This window comes from Henckelia pumila, chromosome 2 (assembly GCF_033568475.1).
Source record: "Henckelia pumila isolate YLH828 chromosome 2, ASM3356847v2, whole genome shotgun sequence".
NCBI lineage: Eukaryota > Viridiplantae > Streptophyta > Magnoliopsida > Lamiales > Gesneriaceae > Henckelia > Henckelia pumila.
Window position 1 is genome coordinate 160,890,360 of NC_133121.1, and position 20,575 is coordinate 160,910,934.

Consider the following 20,575-nt stretch of genomic DNA (forward strand, 5'->3'; position numbering starts at 1 on the left):
GTCGTAACTGTACCCAATCTCGACACCTGATGACCCCCATAGAGTCGGTAAACGAGTCAAAGCACAGCACTAGCATATAGAGTCTCCATGATGTTTCAAGTCGTAAGGACTAATGGTGTACAACCAAAACCGCGGACTTTATCCACTCGATAAGTGATAACCACTTGGAAAGTCCGGATAGGGTAGTTCGATTATTCATCCTATGAATATCCATTTGCATGCTTTGAACATCTCCATGTTCCCTACCAATGAAACGTGGTACTCCGCATCGCAAATGCTAGTCTCAAACTCGAGCGATCCTTATCCTTATTATCGGACGGCTCAATCGACTAGGAACAGTTTAGAATATACAGTGACTATAAGATGTATTTCATGATAGACATCTCCATGTTCTACCACATCTTACATACACTATGGTATATTCAAGGTCTTTATCAAAACAACAATAGTATATCACAATATAACAATATGAAGTAATATAAAGTCATTGCCATTAATAAAAGTGTAAATTACATTAAACAAAAGATTGTTTTTACAAAGAGTCATCAAAGCCCATAGCCACAAGTTGGCTCACTGGGCACCCACTCTTTCACAAGAGTCATACCGATGGTCAAGGTCCAGTGGCTGAATCACTCTGAGGAGGAAGCTACTTGGGAGACTGAGGCTGACATGAGAACTCGCTATCCGGAGTTGTTTTGGTAAGTACTTTAATTTCGAGGACGAAATTCATTTCAAGGGAGGGAGAATTGTAGCACCCGGTATTTTTGCTACGTAAATTCACATGCATAATTAGGAAAATAATTAATTTATAAATTTATAAATTGGGTTAAATGATTTTACATGATATTATGTGAATCATATGCATGGTTAAAAGTTTATTTTAGCATTTAACCCGCAATTATGAAATTTTTAGATTTTTGAGGAAATGATTTATTTTATCGCGTAGACGGGACCGTGGACAAACGAGATGTTGGATTTTCATCCAAAATAATTTATGAGATTTTCATAGACCTTAAAATATTATTTTAAGGTATTATTTCATGAAAATTTTAATAATTATAAGTATATATATATATATATATATATATATATATATAGTATTCCATTTTCCACCAAAATTAAACAATTTTATTAACTTTTAAGGGCTTTTAAAAATCCTTAAATATATTATTTCGGGAATTTTCATTTTAATATCAGATTAATATTTTATTTATGAGTTTTAAATTTTATTTTTATGGTATATTAATGTATATGATTAATTAGTGTAATTAAAAATTTATTTTAGCCTAAATTACTCCCTAAAACTATCCTAATCCCACGCCTAACCCCTTGAGCCTCCTCCATCATCCCTTCTTCATCTTCTTCATCAGAAAACCAGCCACCATAGTTGTTCCTTTGAAGATTTTCAAGCAAGGTTGAAGATTTGTTCGTCCCGGAGCCCCGTACACGCGATATAGGCTTCGTTTTCATTCAAATCCTTAACAAAGGCATGTCGAATTCTCTCTTTCAATACCATATAAGCTATGTACATGTTTTTATGGCGAATCCATCATATTTTGTTCTGACTTTATCGTTTTCATGCGAGATCTTGGAATAATGTTTTAATAACTCATGTTTTTGGCTTGTTTTTCATTGCATCCTCACTTTTTCTTGCATGGGAGAGGTTAGGGCTGCTGATCCATGTCTCTGGGGTTGTCTCAGGGTCCCTAGGGTCGAGCTTGGTCAGGGTTTATTGCTGAAAAGGGCTAGAACCGAAGCCCTATTTTTTGATGTGCAGCAGATCGCGCAGGTTGAGCGAGGTTGGGAGATTGGCTCGTTCTCGGTCCACATAGCATGTTTTAGGGTGATTCCAGTTGAATTAGAACCCCAAGACCTTGGGAAAGCTAGTCCAGGTAGTGCTCCGACCAGTGGTGGTCAGAGCTGGGCGGCCGAACGGCCTGAAGGCGGCACAGTTTGAGGTCAAATTTGTTGGGTTAAAACCGTCTGGATGTTGGATAAGTATGGGCAGTGGTTTCACGGCCAAAGGTGGCCGGAGCAGGCGGCACAGTCAGTTTTTCTAAAGCCGCTCAAGGCTGCCGTAGTTAGGATTAGGAAAAGAAAGGCTAAGATTGTGTCTAGGCTTTAGGCGGGCGGGGCTGGGAGTTTTGGGTCCGGTTCGGGTCTGATGGGTCACGGGTCATTTTAGTTGGGTCCGAGTCCGGGTTAAGTTAGTCAGGCTCGGGTATTTTTATTTTTAAGTTATTAATTAGATTAAGTGTTTAATGGGCCATTTTAATTATTAAAAATGTATTTGGGCTTCTAATTATTTTATTTTAGGCTTTAAAATATTTATTTAAGTGAGCCAAATAATTTTCATGGGCTTGGGAGCCCATGAGAATTATTGGGTCTGTCAGTGATTAATAATGAGCTTGGCTAGTTATTGGGCCAGGAGTTTAAGATTTGGGCTTAATTATGTTATTGATCTTAATTATGATATTTGGGCTTAAATTAAGCTATTGGGTCAGTTTTAGAGTTTATGGGCCTAAGTCTAGTGGACAGCAGTCTGGAAAATTTCATGAAAATAAATAAGTCCGAAAAATATATTTAAATTATTTTATGCATGACATTTATTTTATGTACAATTATTAATATTATGAAAATTATTTAAATATATATTTCGGACCAAATTTTTAATACATGCATAAATGAAATCATTTTCTGATGACTTATATGTTAATGCTAGAGCATGAAAAATATTTTATGGAAATTGAAGTGATGTGACAGCAAAGAGGTGGTTTACCACCGAGCATAGAGGTAGTTCACTACCGTCGTAGAGGTGGTTTTACCACCGAGCACAATATAGTTTTACTACCAGCATAGATGTGAATTTATCCACCGCCACGTACGATGGTTCTTAGACTGATCAGTCGCTCATGATTACGAGTCACACTCATGGATATAACTTACCATTCTTTATGATTATGACATCCTCAAATTATGATATGTATTACATGATATAGTTTATGGTTAGTATTTATGATGAAAGTTATGACATGGAATAATTTATGATGCATTATTTTAAGAGCACGCATGCATATTCATGTTGAGTATATGTATTAGTATGATTATGTGTTTATGTGTGATTTTTTTAAATCTTGTTATTATGAGATAAAACATGTTGAGCATCTTGGCTCACTACGCTTATATGGTGCATGTGAGTATGATTATGTTGATGACACGGTTGCTCCGACCGGCGGTGAGGGCCTATGAGCTTTCATGCAGACGGCGCCCGTGACTAGTGCTGATTTTTTTATGTTATGGGAATTGTTACAGTTTTTTAAACAAGTTTTTCCGCATATTTATATTTTTATGCTGGTTTGAAAGTATTATTTTTATTATTCCTGCATGGCATATTATTTGATGTTATTTATTTTAAATTGAGGATTTTGGGATTTTTCTCAGTGTTTATTCGTTACTAGATATTATTATTACTTAATTAAATCATTTATCAAGTTTTTAGTTAAATAGTTATTTCAAGTGTTTATACATATATGTATGGGTATATATGTATTATTCTATTAGTTATTATTTTATTAGTTATTATTATTATTTTAAAAAAAAAATTCTAGTATTTAGAAGTCAGAGTCGTTTCATCGGGAGCTCAGCTCGGGAGTTTGGAAGCTCAGCTCGGCCTCGGGGTCAACAGAAAGCTAACTTAGCATATTGGTTTAACAACCTTAGTATGCTAGCTAAGATGTTAGGATCAGTTGTTTATGGTGAGCTTGGGGGTTCGGTAATATCTCACTCACCACTCTCTATATGACTCCATAGAGAGCAGCAGTATAGCGTATTGGTGATGGCAGTTCAGTAGGATAAAACGTGCATGTTAGAGTTTCCTTTGATGTGCAAGATTAGGGAGAGAGCTCAGCCTAGATATTCGGGATTACGATCCCGAGATTCTTGGGTTCTTGATAAGAAAGGTAAACGCCAAATCCAGAGCCTCTCCTATAAATATCAGGTTCACTTTCATTATTTAGATTCGATTTTTCACTCGAGTGCACACACCACCACTCTCTATATTTCTCTATCCTAGCATCTGACTTGAGCGTTGGAGGGGATACGCCAGAACACCTTCCGGCCCCCCTTAACACTCTTGTTCGTGGTTTCAGGTCAGCAGCAGCTTATCATCCGTTGGAGGAGTTTCACTAGCTCGACTATGTTAGCTCATCCAAGGGGATCACTTTATTGAAAACTATCATATATCATATATAATAGTAATTTTTTAAAAAAATTTCAGTAAATCCGCCCGGGAATCTCGAGTATTATGAAAAATGCCATTTAATTGTATAATGTTTTTCTATAATCACTGAATATTTGTTTTCATCATCCATAAATACTTCAAGCGTTTACTATTTGTCAAAGGATATATTTTCCAAATGGTTCCCTGGAATTATGTTTTTTTTCAATGGTGATATGCTCACGACTCACGAGTATGTTTGTTATATGAGTTACTAACTTTTGGCTATTTCTGTATATCATCCAAAAAAGTAAAATTTGGAGAATATTTATTGTTCTTGAATAATATGTAAAGTAAAGAATATTTTTTGTTTTTAAATTATATCTTTGAATAATATAAGAGAGGAAAGAGTGTTTTTCCGAAAGAAATTCGTGAAAGTATGTTTTGGTGATTCAGTATGCATTGAGAAATTGAAACTTGATAATTAACAGCTAAAATTACTGTGTTTCATTTCTGAAAAAAAATAAAATTTCCGATATGAATTATTCTTCATGCTTTCATTTTAATGATGCTAAACATTGAGTAAATTTTGTATTTTTAATACGTTTTCGTTTTTCCAAATGTATTGGATTTCTTTCCTTTATGTTTAATTCTTTCGCCATTTTCTGTACATGTGAATGCATAATGCGTAAATTTTGACATGCTCATGACTGATCAAAAGAAGAGTATGAACATATTGTTTTATCTCAGGACCAATTTTTCACATGTTTGAAAATCGTTTTCTCCTATTCAATATTGATGTATCATTTAAACAATCATCAAATAAAGTCAATGTCTTTCGAGCTCGATAACATAATGAATGTTCTATCATGAGAATTTTCTGGATTTAGTTAGATTTTTGGCATATTAAGTATTAACTACTTCATACGTTTTCATTGTCAGATTTATGTGGCATTTTTCAGCTATGGTTTGTTATAATTAAATTTGAAAAGGGGATGATTTTTTGGTTTGTCCAGAAAACATTATGTTTGACGTGATTAAAGTTCATATAATGCTCTAGACAAATTGTGTTACAATATGACATCAGGAACCTGGTCATCAGAATCGACATCCTGGAATCTTGAAAATACAAGGAGGCGCCAAAAGCGTTCGTAATCAAATGAAGCGCATGAGGTTTATCTTGAATATCAAAGTGCAAGATATCAAAGGCGTCGGCTGGAATTATTAAGTACAACTAATCAAAATGTCACCGAAAATACAAGCACAAATCATATAGAAGATGCAGATGACAAAATGGTAAACTAACCTTGGCGGCATCAATTTTGTTTTATAATGATGAGTTTTTATTTCAATTTAGCTTCATTCTAATTTTCAAAAAGGTTATGATGTTTAATTTTATTTGTGTCATTGACATTTCAAACTCATCTCAATTTCCACAAGTGATGACGCTTCGTTCTCTGTCCGACAAATTTCAACATTATGTCCAATAACATGGAAAATTCCAACCTACCCTATGGATGTTATCCTATGGGACAGGTGGATGTATTTTATTTGTTCAAATCATGTGGGTCCCATATAATTCAGTTGGACTCATATAATTTAAACCAACCAGTGACTGTCAACTACCCCATGGGGTAGGATCGAAGCTTGCACCTTCGAAAATGGCGGCACAAGCGCACAAGGAGATGCAGGTTATGTATTTTTTCAATTATTAAATGTACACTTCATTTTAAATATATTACTAGGCTAAATACAACCTCTAGTGTTTGTGTTGTCTAGTTTCGTCAGTTTTACTAGTTTGAATGCTACCGTGAATTAAATCTGATCGCTGGTATTGGGTTAGTTTATGGGGTAAGGGTTAACTTAGACTGTTGTTGTCTAGTTAACTAAAATTAAGGTGAGACTGGAATTAAATTTCCAATGACGAATATTTGATGAAATTAATTTTTATTTTAGTGAATCGATGATTGAATGAATGAATATCAAGGGTGTAGTCGACCGATACCAAGTCTTATTTCGTATTGATTTCCTCAGTTAATTTTTAATCTTGCATGATAGTGATAATTTAATTATTTAATTGCTAAAATTTTTAGTAGTTAATCTCAACCCAAAACCCCCTTTTTATTTAAAAGAACACTTTTAAATTTACCTTTCCTCGTGGGAACGATCCCTACTCACACTACTGCATTATTTTTTTATCTCGGGTAATTTGGGCGTACGCGATAAGCGCTACCACCTTTATATCTTCTTGCACGATACATTTGAAGAACCACAATCACCGACTTATCACCAATTGTATTAAAAAACGTCATCATTTCATCTACGAAACTTTCCAGCAAAGTGCATGGTAACTTGTTGTGCCTAAAAAATTATAAATATACATAAAATATATCTACATTAAAATTTCTTATGACCAGAAAAATGTTAGATTATAAATAATTTTACACTAAATCTTCAATGGAAAAATCAATTATCTTTGTAGGACGTCCATTGATTTCTCTGTTTTAGGGTTGTCACTTGAAATCATTACAACAATCACATATAAAAAACACACAATGATCAATAAACACATTAATATTTAATAATAAAATGCTAACATCATTTAAATTCACGAAACTTCAAAAATTAAACATACCAAAAAATTTATTTTCATCGATGATTTCTGTGCTTGTCAAATCTTTGAAGTTCTTGAATTCAAATATCTTTGACGGAAAATTATGATCTTTTATTTCGCATACATTTGTTTTGTTGATGAGATTAATTTTGTATATGCTCGATGTGGTTTTGATTTTCATTTTATTTTGTGCAACGATCATGTCTTTGATGGCATAAAAACGTCTTTCTTTGAGTATTGGCCTCAATTTATCAATGACACCATATTTTATGGTTTCATGTATGCGTGTTCCCTGGAAGCGAGAAAAAACATAACAAATCGAAGTTAGATTGATGATAAATTTAAATCGCAAATATTTTATGTACCTCAATATTTTGGAATATACATTTCATTGTAGCTAGGATCTTCCTTGCTTTTATATGGAGGTAGATCATAAATAACGTATTAATCGTAATTTCAGTACCCAATACCAATCTGAAAGATTTATTTCACGAATAACTTTGAACAACGGTGACATTTGGTGAGTATCGAGTTGAAACTATGTTGTGATTTTTTGATTGAAGTTGAAAATATAATTATATTTATACAATAATTGTGCTCAATTCAATATTGGAAATGTTCTATATTTTTGATAATTTTTAGATTTTGTTGTATTTAAGAATGGGCCGAGAAGTTAGTAGTGATTGTATAGTTTTAATAACGGTAGTGATTTGTATGCTTTTAATTACGGAATTATAGATAGTGATTTTGTATAGTTTTAATTACTGTTTTTATATTTTTGTATGTTTTTTATACGGAATTAAAAATAAAAATATTATTTAATTTTTAATTACATAATATTGTGATTAGGTTTGGAATTTGAATGTTTTGTAAAGATTCCTCCCTAATCAAAATATGCCAAATATAAAATAACTGATTTAATAATTTGTAGAAGTATGATTTTTTTAAGTCAATCTTTTTTTTAATGTTTAGAATAATTTAAATAATATTCTGTAATTTTAATTTAATTAGATATATATATATATATATATATATATATATATATGAAAAATTATGGAATGTTTAATTATATAAATAGATGAAAATATTATGGAATGTTCTATATTTTTGTTATTTTTTTGATTTTGTAGTATTTAAGAACGGGCCAAAAAGTCAGTAGTGATTTTGTATAGTTTTAATTACAGTAGTGATTTTGTATAGTTTTTAATTACTGATTTATAGATGCAAATATTATGTAATTTTTAATTACATGAATATTGTGATTAAGTTTGGAATTTGATTTTTTTGTAAATCCCAACCTAATCAAAATATTACAAATATAAAATAATTGATTTAATAATTTTTAAAAGTATTATTTTTTAAAACCATCTTTTTCCGTTTTTGTTCTGAAAAATTTCATTTTCGAATCTTAGGTTGAATTTTATTTTAAATATTTCTTTGTGATTTTTAAATTTTTTTTGAGGCAAATATTATCAAAGGAATGCTGAAATCAAGGAATAATGTAAATAATGTTGTGTAATTTTAATTGGATATATATATATATACATAAATAGATGCCAATATTACGTAATGTTTAATTATATAAATATTGTGATTTAATTCCGTAATCAAAATCGGAAATATTTTATATTTTTGTTATTTTTAATATTTTATTGTATTTAAGAATGGGCCGAGAAGTCAATAGTGATTTTGTATAGTTTTAATTACGATTGTTATTTTGTATGGTTTTTTATACGGAATTAAAAATGCAAATATTATTTAATTTTTAATTACATAATATTGTGATTAAGTTTGGAATTTGAATGTTTTGTAAAGATTCCTGCCTAATCAAAATATGCCAAATATAAAATAACTTATTTAATAATTTGTAGAAGTGTGATTTTTTTAAATCAATCTTTTTTTTTCGGTTTTGTTCTGCAAATTTTCATTTTTCGAATCTTAGGTTGGATTTTATTTTAAATGTTTATTTATGATTTTTAAAATTTTTTTGAAAACAAATATTATCAAAGGAATGCTGAAATCAGATAATAATGTAAATAATGTTGTGTAAATAATCCTCCGTAATCCAAATATGTCAAATATGAAATAATTGAATTAATAATTTGAAAAAAAACATAAATTTTTATAACAATTTATTTTTCCGGTTTTGTTCACAAAATTTTTGTTTTTAGAAACAAAGTTTTTTGGCGAAATTTTACTTAAAAATGACAAAAAAATTTGTTTATATATATAATATAGATGTCTTTTCATGATTTGAAAAGTAAATAAATATTAAAAAGGGAATGATAAAATCAAAGAATAATTGAAGTAATCATGTGTAATTTTACAAGTATATATATGTATATAAATAGATGTAAATATTATGAAATTTTTAATTACATGAATATTATGATTTAATTATGAATTTTTTATTTCTGTTTTTAGCACCACATTTTTGACAGGATTTTGCCAAAAATGACAAAAAAAATCCCTATATATATATATATATATATATATATATATATATATATGTTTGTGTGTGTGTGTGTGTTTAATTATATGAATATTGTGATTTAATTTCGTAATCAAGATATGAATAAATGCTTTATATTATTGTTAAAACTATAAGTTATTCTATATTTTTCTTAATTTTTAGATTTTGTTGTATTTAAGAAGGGCCGAGAAGTTAGTAGTGATTTTGTATAGTTTTAATTAAAGTACTGATTTTGCATGCTTTTAATTTGCAGTTATAGATAATGATTTTGTATAGTTTTAATTACGGTTGTGATTTTGTATAGTTTTTTTTATACAAAATTAAGAATTCAAATATTATGAAATTTTTAATTACGTAATATTGTGATTAAGTTTGGAATTTAAATTTTTTGAAAATCATCCATAATCAAAATATGCCAAATATAAAATAATTAATTTAATAATTTGAAAAAGTATAATTTTTTAAAATTATTTTTTCCCTTTTTCTTCAGAAAATTTTCATTTACGAATCTTAGGTTGGATTTTTTTTAAATGTTTATTTATGATTTTTAAAATTTTTTAAAGGCGATATTATCAAAAGAATGCTAAAATTAGAGAATTTAGTTATTTTGTACATTATTTCCTTTTAACATTTAAAATGAATCAAATTATTTATTTATATATATATATATATAATTAATCAAATTTGAACCTAATAAATATGGTAAAATTGCAAAGGAATAAAAATTCTTACAAATTTATATTTAGTTTAAGCATTATATATATATATATATATCTATATAATGAATCAAATTTGAACCTAATAAATATGGTAAATATTGCAAAGGAATAAAAATTTTCTGTTAATAATGTTCTATTTCCAATACTCGTGCTCAGTCTTTCATATTATTAATTATAATATTGCATTCTATTTAAGAAAATTCAATCTCCAAAATTGAAAGACTTTTTAAATTTTAAAATAAAATTAGGTAATTATTTCATTTCGTATATTAAATATTCTATTTTAATTCATTTTAAAAATTCAACGACAAAAATTTTAACAATTTTATATATTAAAGCATTTATTTGATAAATACAAATTCATAAAATTAATAAATTTGTATAGAATGATTAAAAAAATTTTAAAATGATAATTTATTTATTATTTTTACTTTTAGTATTTATTTATCTACTTTTTAATGTGTAAATTTTTTAGCAAATAAAAATATTATAAACTATGTAAATTTTAGTCAATTATATCTGTGAAATATCTTTATCTATTATATATATGTATATATATGTATATATATGGTATGAAAAGATTTGAATGTGTTTCTTTGCATTTAAAATATAAATAGAAATAAGTAGTGTTTTCTTCCTTTTTTAGCTAAAATTTTTTGGCGGGATTTTACTATATTTGGCAAAAACTCACTTATTATATATATATATAGATTATATAGTTATTCTTTATAATTATTTATTCAATATGCTTTTGATAATATATTTATATTGTTGTGTGAAAAAGATGAATTTCATTCTTCATATAAATTTACTAAAATATAATTTCTAATTAAAAATTTCTAAATTATTAACCATATCCCATTTTGTGAAAATATAAACATAAATCGAATATAATATTTGAATATCACTCAAAAATTAGTTTTATCTTATTATAATAAATTAACCTAAATTATGATCATATTCTTTCATACATTATTTTCACTACGTGTATGAATGAACAACCATCAAAACGCTAAAATGAAGGAGATCGAAAAAAACATAAATAAATTAATTTAAAAATAGTAATATCATAAAATTTAAGCAAATAGAAAGAATTGAGAGTATAAATCTTTTGAAAGTCTTGGAAAGTCTTAGTAACAACCACCACCCGCATACCACTTTTTAGAACATTGCATAAACATATTATAATCGTAATATTTAACAATAACCTAGTGCATATCAAAATACTTCATTCTCCCCGAGTACAAGGTCTCTCTCTCATGACATCCAAGGAAGTCTATTGCCCCTGATTGAAGTATACAAGCTAAGAAGAATTGAGAGAGTATAAATCTTTTGAAAGTCTTGGGAAGAGCTATCGGTTAGATGAAGCAACACAACACTGTGGCGGCCAAACCACAAGATTGAACATGGAATCGATGAAGAAATCTGCAGCATTGAGTAAGGTTACTTGTTAAAAACTTGATGCAAGGACAGGTATAAAGTCATAAATAGAATTGCCTTGATATATCAGCTCTTTGGCACCGGAAAGATGACTATAAGCCTAAAAATGAGCCTACAACATAGCAGTTCTGCCTCAGAGCTTGACCTATTGCGTATCTAAAAGAGCAATATTATTATTACTCCATTTAGAAAATTAAAATAAGACTTTGTAACCTATGAATGCACATTGCTACACAGGAAACTCTAGTTTTTACCAACTGGTCTACAAGCCCCTCTATACATACCTTAAAGCGAGGTGACCCACAAGCTTGAGTTCATGAAGAGCTTGCAAATTTCTCAGCCGAATAATCTTCAACTGTTTAAAGACCTTGTTTTTCAAGCAATCAGCGTATCATGTGTCTCTAATACCTGTTAGGTCTTCACAAATCTAAATCTTGTATCTGTAGAAAATAATTCCATAAAATAAGCGAAATATGATTTCAAAAGAGTGATCCCATCATAAGCAAAACAAGATATTGCACTATATATTTTGTACCGTACAGATGTCAGAAAGTTCGTACCAATAAGCCATGGTGCGGGGAGCTGCTGAAGTTTGATAAAAACCATGGACCAACATTGAAGAGTCAATCTCATAAAGAGTATTGTATTCTTCACCAACAGAGACAAGCCTTCTTTCTCGTCCAAACGATAAAGTTAAGTTCTTTGCCCCATGTTTTAGAACATGACTGATTGAATCGTTGAGAATTAGTGCCACTTGAATTGAACCTTAAAAAATTCGCTCACGGTAATAAGATCTATCCCGAGGGATAACTCAACTTGGAGCAATTTGAAACAAGTCAGGTTGATCCAATCTACTCAAGTTTACTTTCCATCACCCAGGTTCGTCTTTCGCATTTTCAATTTGGCAAGAGTGTACAGCCCTTTGACTTAAGTTTTGACTCCAAACTGAAAAATTTAAGACTGGACAACACCAAATCTGACGTCTTCTTTTTCATATGGTCTATAAGTATTTCATCGAAGGCTATTACATCAGCTTCACTTAGAAAGCTGCGCTCTCTCATGTTGAAGAAGACCATTCTTGCTTCTTTAATTGTTCCATGCTTGCACATGCCAAAGATAACTGCCGAGTATATTATACTGTTTGGAAGACATCCTTCTTCGATCATTTCATTTATGACTTCACATACCTCTCCAGCATCATTTTTCTTGCAAGCATGGATGATAGTGAGGGTGTACTTGAATTCCATAGGACCTCTAGTCACATTGGCCAAGCAATCACGGATAAGCAACATAGCAGCATCTATCTCTCCTAGTTGAGAAAGGCCCTTAACAAGAGAATAATAAGCAGCAACAGAAGGAACTGAGGACATGTCTTTTATTTTGTTGTACCATGTGCATGCTTCACGTACATCTCCCACTTCAACAAAGCATAAAATTGCGTTGCTGTAAGTTGATACATCAGGTACCAAGTCACAAGAATCTTTGAGCTCGTAGAAAAGTGCTAATGCCTTCTTTTCTTCTCCATTTTTAAGAACAGCCTCAATAAGAACATTGTAAATTGGTGTACTCACGTATCCTTTCACTTTCAAGCATTCAAACACTTCTAAAGCCATCATTATGGTACCATCCTCATCCAGCGTAAATGAAAAGAATTTGAGTAAATCGTCCATAACAGGAAAACCTAATTTATTCATTCGCTCAAGCAATTTAGAGAAATCCTCCATCCTTTTCAACTCTGCATAAGACTTCAAAATTGGATTAACAGTATTAAAATCTGGCTGGAGATCCTCTTGAATTGTTACATTGAAAAGCTTATATGCTCTCTCAACCAGTTTTGCTGCACATAGCCCTCTTATAAGGGTGTTATACGCTGCCAAATCAGCACGATATCCCGAATCAATCAAGTCTTTAAGCAGATTACAGGCTGAACCTACTTTTCCAGCTGCCACATAAGCTTCAATTAAAGACCCGTAAATAGCCCTGTCGATCAAATATTTCCTCTTTTTCATTTCCTTAAACATTTCATAGCCTTTATCAACTCGGTTCCCTTTACAAAGTGCCACGACTAAAGTTGAATAGGCCATGACGTCTGGTTCAACACGATCTTTATGCATTTCTCCCCAAACCCTCAAACAACCTTCCAAATCTCCCTTCAATGCCAGTACTCTTACCATTGCTGTGTACGCGAATACGTCTGGTTTGCACAGATTCTTCCTCATCTGATCCAAAAGGTCAAACATTTCATCCAAGCGTCCAGCTTTACACAAACCCTTTATCAAAATCATAAAAGTGACGTTATCTTCAGTCAAACCATCCTTCTTGAAATCATTATAAACCGAGAAGGCTAAATCTAAATGATCAGTTTTAACCAAGGCATCCATTATTCTATTATATAAAAAAACTCTTGGCTTCACTTCAAATTTCTTCATTTTCTCATACACATAGTGAACCCTCAGACCCCTGTTTGCGTCAGAGTGCATTCTGATCAAGATTTCAAACTGTTTCTCACTAGGCAGTTTCCCTTGCATATGCATCAGCTCAGGCACCTGATCAGCATCCCGGAAATGATTAGATCGATTCAAAAGATAGGTATAGGCATTGTAACAAGCAAAGTCATGCCTATAACCTTTCTGCTTGCCTGAACAATCAAATGAAGAAAAATGCACTTATGACACAATCTCATATCAGAGGACAAGTAAGAAACACAACTTCAGATAACCACTATTATAGACTCCGTCTAATCGGAAGTTAATAAAATGCATTTACAACTCTCGACATATCCGTAGGCCCTCTGCTTTATACAATGAAAAGAAAGACTTTGCAACTTGCAAGAGCATCATATTAATTCATATGTATATGTATTTGTTATTGATAGACCAAAACAGGTTGGCAAACATAACTGCACATGCCATAATGTACCCAATCCACATAAAGATAAGCAACGGCACTAGCAAGATAAAAAATCTAACAAAATAGCACCGAAGGACCAGGAAATGTCATGTGTATGGCTAATTATGGAAGTATGACATAAAAAAAATAAACTGCATATGAGCAAAAAAAATCCAACTTAAGTAAAAAAGAGAAGCACCCCATTCCTCTGCTCCTCTTTCCAAACAAGAAAATCAATAATTTAAAAACCACATTGAAATAGTTCATAGGACAATCAACTATTTTTTAAAAAATGGACTAACCAGCATTACCAAGAAACATATCTGGAAAAGAACAAGAATCGGAAAATATGAAATGAAGCATTGTATTTCCCTATCAAGAATGACTATCATCAATGAGAAGCGGCATATGCTCGCACTGACACAACCTCCACCAAAGATTTATTGGGTCATGTTTACAGCATGAATTCGAACAGGATGTATACTTTTCACATACTTGATTTCAAACAATATCCAGAATACAATGTCTGGACCTACATATTCGACTATTTGCATTACACAGAGAAAGAAAATTTTAATTGCATACCAGCCCAATCAAAAAACTTGGAGGACAGCCTAGGATCAACATTGGGAAATTTCAGAACCTCCGTCACCAGATTTGGCGTCACCCGGCGCAGCCTACTGAGCTCCTCCACGAGCGGCGGACCCCAGCGCTTGTGTTTTCTGAACGAGTCCACAATGTATCTAGCAATGGGAGACAGATTTTTCGCCGAGGAGAAGAATACCTCTGATGGGTCTTTGGCATACAGCTGCTTCCCATTGATATTTTCATCTGGGTCCCACTTCTGGAGATCAAATGAATCGTGTCCGGCGGAGGTGGGGAGGGTCGGCCTCTTAAGGTTGATGGATTGGCGGTTGGAGAAGAGACCACCGCGGACCGTAGGCCGATTCTGGTTTGGTTTCCGATGGCCGTAGAAGAAGTAAGGTTTGTGGGGTTTGGCCAGTGCCGTCGGTGGGTTTTGCGGCGGCATTTCTCGATTTGAGGTCCGAGGAATCTATCTATAATGAGGAACAGTGGTCTACTGGTTTCCGGTTCAAGGAATCTTGCTTCGCTTGTGCGATATATTTCAGTCTACTCCCTACATTTACAAGTAGTATCACAATTCGCCCAATCCCATGTATTTTCCATGCCTTAATTAATGTACAAACAAGTCAAGCCAACCAACTTGTAGGCATCGTCGCGAGAGCTTTTATTTATTCTTTTTGGAAATGGGCTCGATGACGTGGCGTTCAAGTGTACGCCACTAGGACATGACATGGAGGAGGTTGATGGTTGTTAGATCGAAGGGATAAGATGAAGGGTGGTGATGGTTCTGTAGTTAGATGAAATCTTAGCCGTTGGATGACTATAGATTGATCTAGATCAAGGAGATTGAATCTGAGCCATTGGATTAGGCGGTTGTGATCTGATGCATTTAGGGTTGTATCCAAAGGGTGTGATCAATCCAAATAGGTGCGATTGGATCGTCCAATCTCCTTGATTTGAGCCATTGGATTAAGCGGTTGTGATCTGATGCATCTAGGGTTGTATCCAAAGAGGTGCGATTTGGATCGTCCAATTCGAAATGGAAGCATGAGATTAAATCTGATCAAGAGATATGATCCAATAGTTGTGGCTCACCATACGAGTTGTGATCTACACCATCAGATTAAGATCCGACAAATCAGATTGAATATAAAGTCTAGAGACACAACTAATCGCGAAAAGACCCCTCCAAGTCACAATGGAAAAAGTTGTTAGTTGTTAGATATTCTGAAAGCAAAAATTAACGTTCATTTTTTCCAGCATATTTCTACATACATTTTTTGTTTAGCATTGTGAGAAAGTTCAAAAAACATCTTAAAGTTCATCGGGTTTTATAATTTGGAGTGCTCTTATTACAAAACAAAATTTGTTGTATCTTGGGAGAAGATTGTTATATTCCATAAGCACCGTGTGTAGGGCAAATTCGTCTTAAGAACATAGCGTCAAACTCAAGCCTCGACTTTAACTTTTTGTTGGTGTCGTGTTATAGGGCGTGTTGCAACATCTGTCAAGACACATGATGAATAGTTTTAGTTTTGCACAGGATCTAAACCTAACAATCTTAAGACGAATTTTGATGTGTATTCTGAAAGGACATCCTCATCCATTTCCCGTGTTCTTGCCCCCATTCTAGCGACATATGCTGGGAAACCAGAGAAGTTTGGAGGCCGCAACGTCGAAAAGATGATGTTTTATCATGCTACATTGCATCTGGTCAAGTTTTTGCATGAGAGGACTCCAACTATATCCGAGAAGGAAATGGACAATGGAAAAAATAATGGCTTATGAAGTATGAAAACGAAATTGGAATGTTTTTGAATTTCAAAATGGTTGATTCAAATCTATTATAAGCCAATTGCAGGAATTGCAAGTGTTACATGATTTGCATGTCGAGGATATGAAATTAAGTGAACCATTTCAAGTTGATTCAATAATTGAGATTTTCGTGTTCGTGGATGGATTTCAAAAATTATTTAAGGCATAAACGAAAGGAAATGGGCCTCGAAGGTCTGATTTTTTGACTTTGTATTGAAGATGACAATCACAAGAAATCTGAATAAAAAGAGAAATTATCATATATGGAAGGGCTAATTTGGTTGAACTAAATTCTAGAAATGGGATCTAGTATCTTGACAAGAGCAATGTCAAAAGGTTCTAAGGGAACTGTTATTTAATCCTTACTTTTGGTGATAACAAAAAAATACATCGTTGTTTTAGAACGGCCGTCATTTACTTGTATGCACAGGTAATCTACCGACGTCAAGACATTAGCTGACCCCGAAATATCAACTGGATTAAGCAGTATCAGCTGATCAAAACATGTCAACCGTTACTTGTCAACCGAGCGAGACATATCCACCGGCTAAGATATCTACTGAACTTCGAAGGTGGTCAGCTACACGCTACAATTAGAAGTTATATGTGACGCCTAAAATCCAATCTGCATTAGATTAAATAAATATTAGGATTTATTATTTTAATGTTTATTTGATTTAAATTTTTATTGTGAATTATGTGTTAATAAATATTTTATTATTTATTCAAATGATTTTTATTGTACTAACTATTTAATTAATGTTTTTAATTATTTAAGTTTATTTGTCAAAATGATTTTTATTATGCAACTTAATTATTTTAATATTTTAAAGGTTTAAGCTTGAATATTTAAATGATTTAATTTTAATTATTTAGTTTATTCTTTTAAATGATTTTAACTGTTTAGTTTATTTGTTTAAATATTTTTGAGTGTCCAACTTATTTATTTTAATAGCCTAATATTAACGGTTAGTTATTTTAAATTATTTTAAATGTTTAGCTTGATTATTTAAATCCTTTTTAAATGTCCAAATTATTTTAAAAATTTTTATTTTTGCTTGTGTAATTATTTAAATCTGCTTTTAAACGTTAGTATAGTTTGTTTAAATTATTTTAATCGCTCTGTTTATTGTTTAAATATTTTATTTATCGCTGCGACATCAAAATATTTAAAGCGTTTATTTTTAATTCCTAAGTTGCTAAGTTGGAGTAGAACCTCTTGAAAGTGTGTAGCACTTTTCCCTATCACCTGCACACTCAAACTTAGGGTTGGTTAAAAAAATATGACTCTCATGGGTATATTTTAAAAAATAAGGATTTTGACTTTTTTTTTTTAGAAAAGGGGAGTTGACTGTCATGTACACTTTTTCCAAAACAAAAAATAATAAACCAACAAAAATTTGGGTCGACTAACCAAAACATAAAAGTTGGTCGACCCAAACTTAAAAAAAATGCTTGGTCGACCCAAGCCCACATTGTGCTTGGGTCGACCAAGCACAATCATATGCTTGGGTCAACCAAAGCATTTAAATGCTTGGATTGACCCAAGCATATAGATATGCTTGGGTTGACCCAAGCATTCAAGGTTTCTGGTATGCTTGGGTCAACCCAAGCATTTTGGGTTAACCCAAGCATATGCTTGGTCGACCCAAACAATTTTTTTTGGGTTGACCCAAGACAAGTTGGTTGGGTTGACCCAAGCTTATGCTGGGTCGACCAAACACAATTGATATTTGGGTTGACCCAAGTCTGGGTCTTGTGAAATTAGCGGATTCATATTTTAATATATATATAATTATATAACATACTTGTGATATTATTGGATTCATATGTTAAACATTTACGATTATAGAACATACTTGTTAAATTATTGGATTCATATGTTAAAACATGTATCATTGTAGAACATAATCGTGAAGTTAACGGATTCTTATGTAAAAACATATATCATTGTAGAATATATTTGTGAAATTAGCGCATTAATGTGTTAAAACACGTACGATTATATCACATACTTGTCAAATTAGCGGATTCATATGTTAATACATGTACGATAATATAATATAGTTGTGAAATAATTGGATTCATATATTTAAAAATGTATCATTATAGAACATACTTGTGATATTAGCAGATTATATGTTAAAACATGTACGATTATATAACATATTGGTGAAATTAACGGATTCATATGTTAAAATATATACGATTCTAGGTCAACATATGCTACAACTTAAATTGTAATTCACCCAAGTGTAGGTTGTCTGCAAATAATATATCCGTAAGTACGAGATCGATCCACAGAGAGGATGTTGTAAGTTTTAAGTTTAATAATTATATATTATAGATGAAATGATTATTATAACATTTAAGTACTAAATTATAACGTGTACGATTATATAACATATTTGTGAAATTAACGGATTCATATGTTAAAATATACACGATTATAGGTCAACATACTTGTGACATTAACAGATTCATATGGTAAAAGATATACGATTTAAGAACATATTTGTGAAATTAGCGAATTCATGTGTTAAACATGTAAGATTATAGAACATACTCGTGACATTAGTGGATACATTGTTAAAACATGTACAATTATCAATGACCGTGAAATCAGTTGATTCATATATGTGTAATCATATAACATAACCGTAAAATCAGTTGATTCTAATATTAAAATATGTACAATCATATAACATAATCGTGAAATTATTGATAGATACATTACAATATGTATAATCATATAACATAATCGTGAATCAGTCGATTAATATTTTACAATATGTATAATCATATAACATAACCGTGAAATCAGTTGATTCTTATCTTAAAATATGTACAATCATATAACATGATCGTGAAAATATTGATTAATACGTTACAATATGTATAATCATATAACATAATCGTGAATCAGTCGATTAATATTTTACAATATGTATAATAATATAACATAATCGTGAAATTGATCGATTATTATGTTACAATATTTATAATCATACAACATAATTTTGAAAAATAATGGATATATATATATATATAACATAATCGTGAAATTGATCGATTATTATGTTACAATATTTATAATCATACAACATAATTTTGAAAAATAATGGATATATATATATATATATATATATATTATACTAACTAATGTTATAGTTTGTGAAATAACTGGATTCGTATATTAAAACATGTATGATTATATAATATTTTTGTGACATTAGCGGATTCATATGTTAAAACATGTATGATGATACATATTTGAGAAATTAATGAATTCATATGTTAAAACATGTACGATTATAGGTCAAAATACTTGTGAAATTATCGGATTCATGTGCTAAAACATGATTATAGAACATACATGTAAAATTAGTGGCTTCATATGTTAAAACATGTACGATTATCGGTCAACATTAGTGGATAAAAACATGCTTGTGAAATTTGCGGTTTCATACGTTAATATGTACGAATATAAAACATACTCGTGAAATTAGTAGATAAATTGTTAAAAAATGTACAATTGTCAATAAACATTAAACAAAATTGTGTAATTACATGTCAAAATTATGTAATTATCGGTCAAACTTGTGAAATTAATGAATTCATATGTAAAAATGTGTACGATTATTGAACAAACTTGTGAAATTAGTGGATCAATATGTTGCAACATATACGATTATATGTAAAATTATGTAAATTTTGATCAAAATTGTAAAATTAGCAACGAAAAAATTATTTAACTGCCTAATTTTTTTTACAAACATAAATGTTAAAAATACAAATAAATGGGTTACAAACAAAAATGTATT

The 20,575-nt window shown here is 31.1% G+C and overlaps 1 protein-coding gene across 1 annotated transcript; it reads right to left on the bottom strand.

Annotated features, from left to right (window-relative positions):
* Positions 1-11,134: 11,134 nt before the first annotated feature.
* On the bottom strand, positions 11,135-15,447 carry LOC140882505 (pentatricopeptide repeat-containing protein At4g20740). The gene is made up of 4 exons (XM_073288557.1): positions 14,937-15,447; positions 12,023-14,100; positions 11,747-11,902; positions 11,135-11,447 (listed from the first exon to the last, which is right to left on the bottom strand). Exons 1-2 carry the CDS (start codon positions 15,379-15,381, stop codon positions 12,359-12,361), a joined length of 2,187 nt encoding a protein of 728 aa, XP_073144658.1. The 5' UTR covers positions 15,382-15,447; the 3' UTR covers positions 11,135-11,447; positions 11,747-11,902; positions 12,023-12,358.
* Positions 15,448-20,575: the final 5,128 nt, after the last annotated feature.

Excerpts from the sequence above, each read along its gene's own strand:
- LOC140882505 (XM_073288557.1), bottom strand. The coding sequence starts at position 15,381 with ATGCCGCCGCAAAACCCACCGACGGCACTGGCCAAACCCCACAAACCT. Across the intron at positions 14,101-14,936 it reads CAAGTTTTTTGATTGGGCTG|GCAAGCAGAAAGGTTATAGG; the intron begins GTATGCAATTAA and ends TTGATTGTTCAG.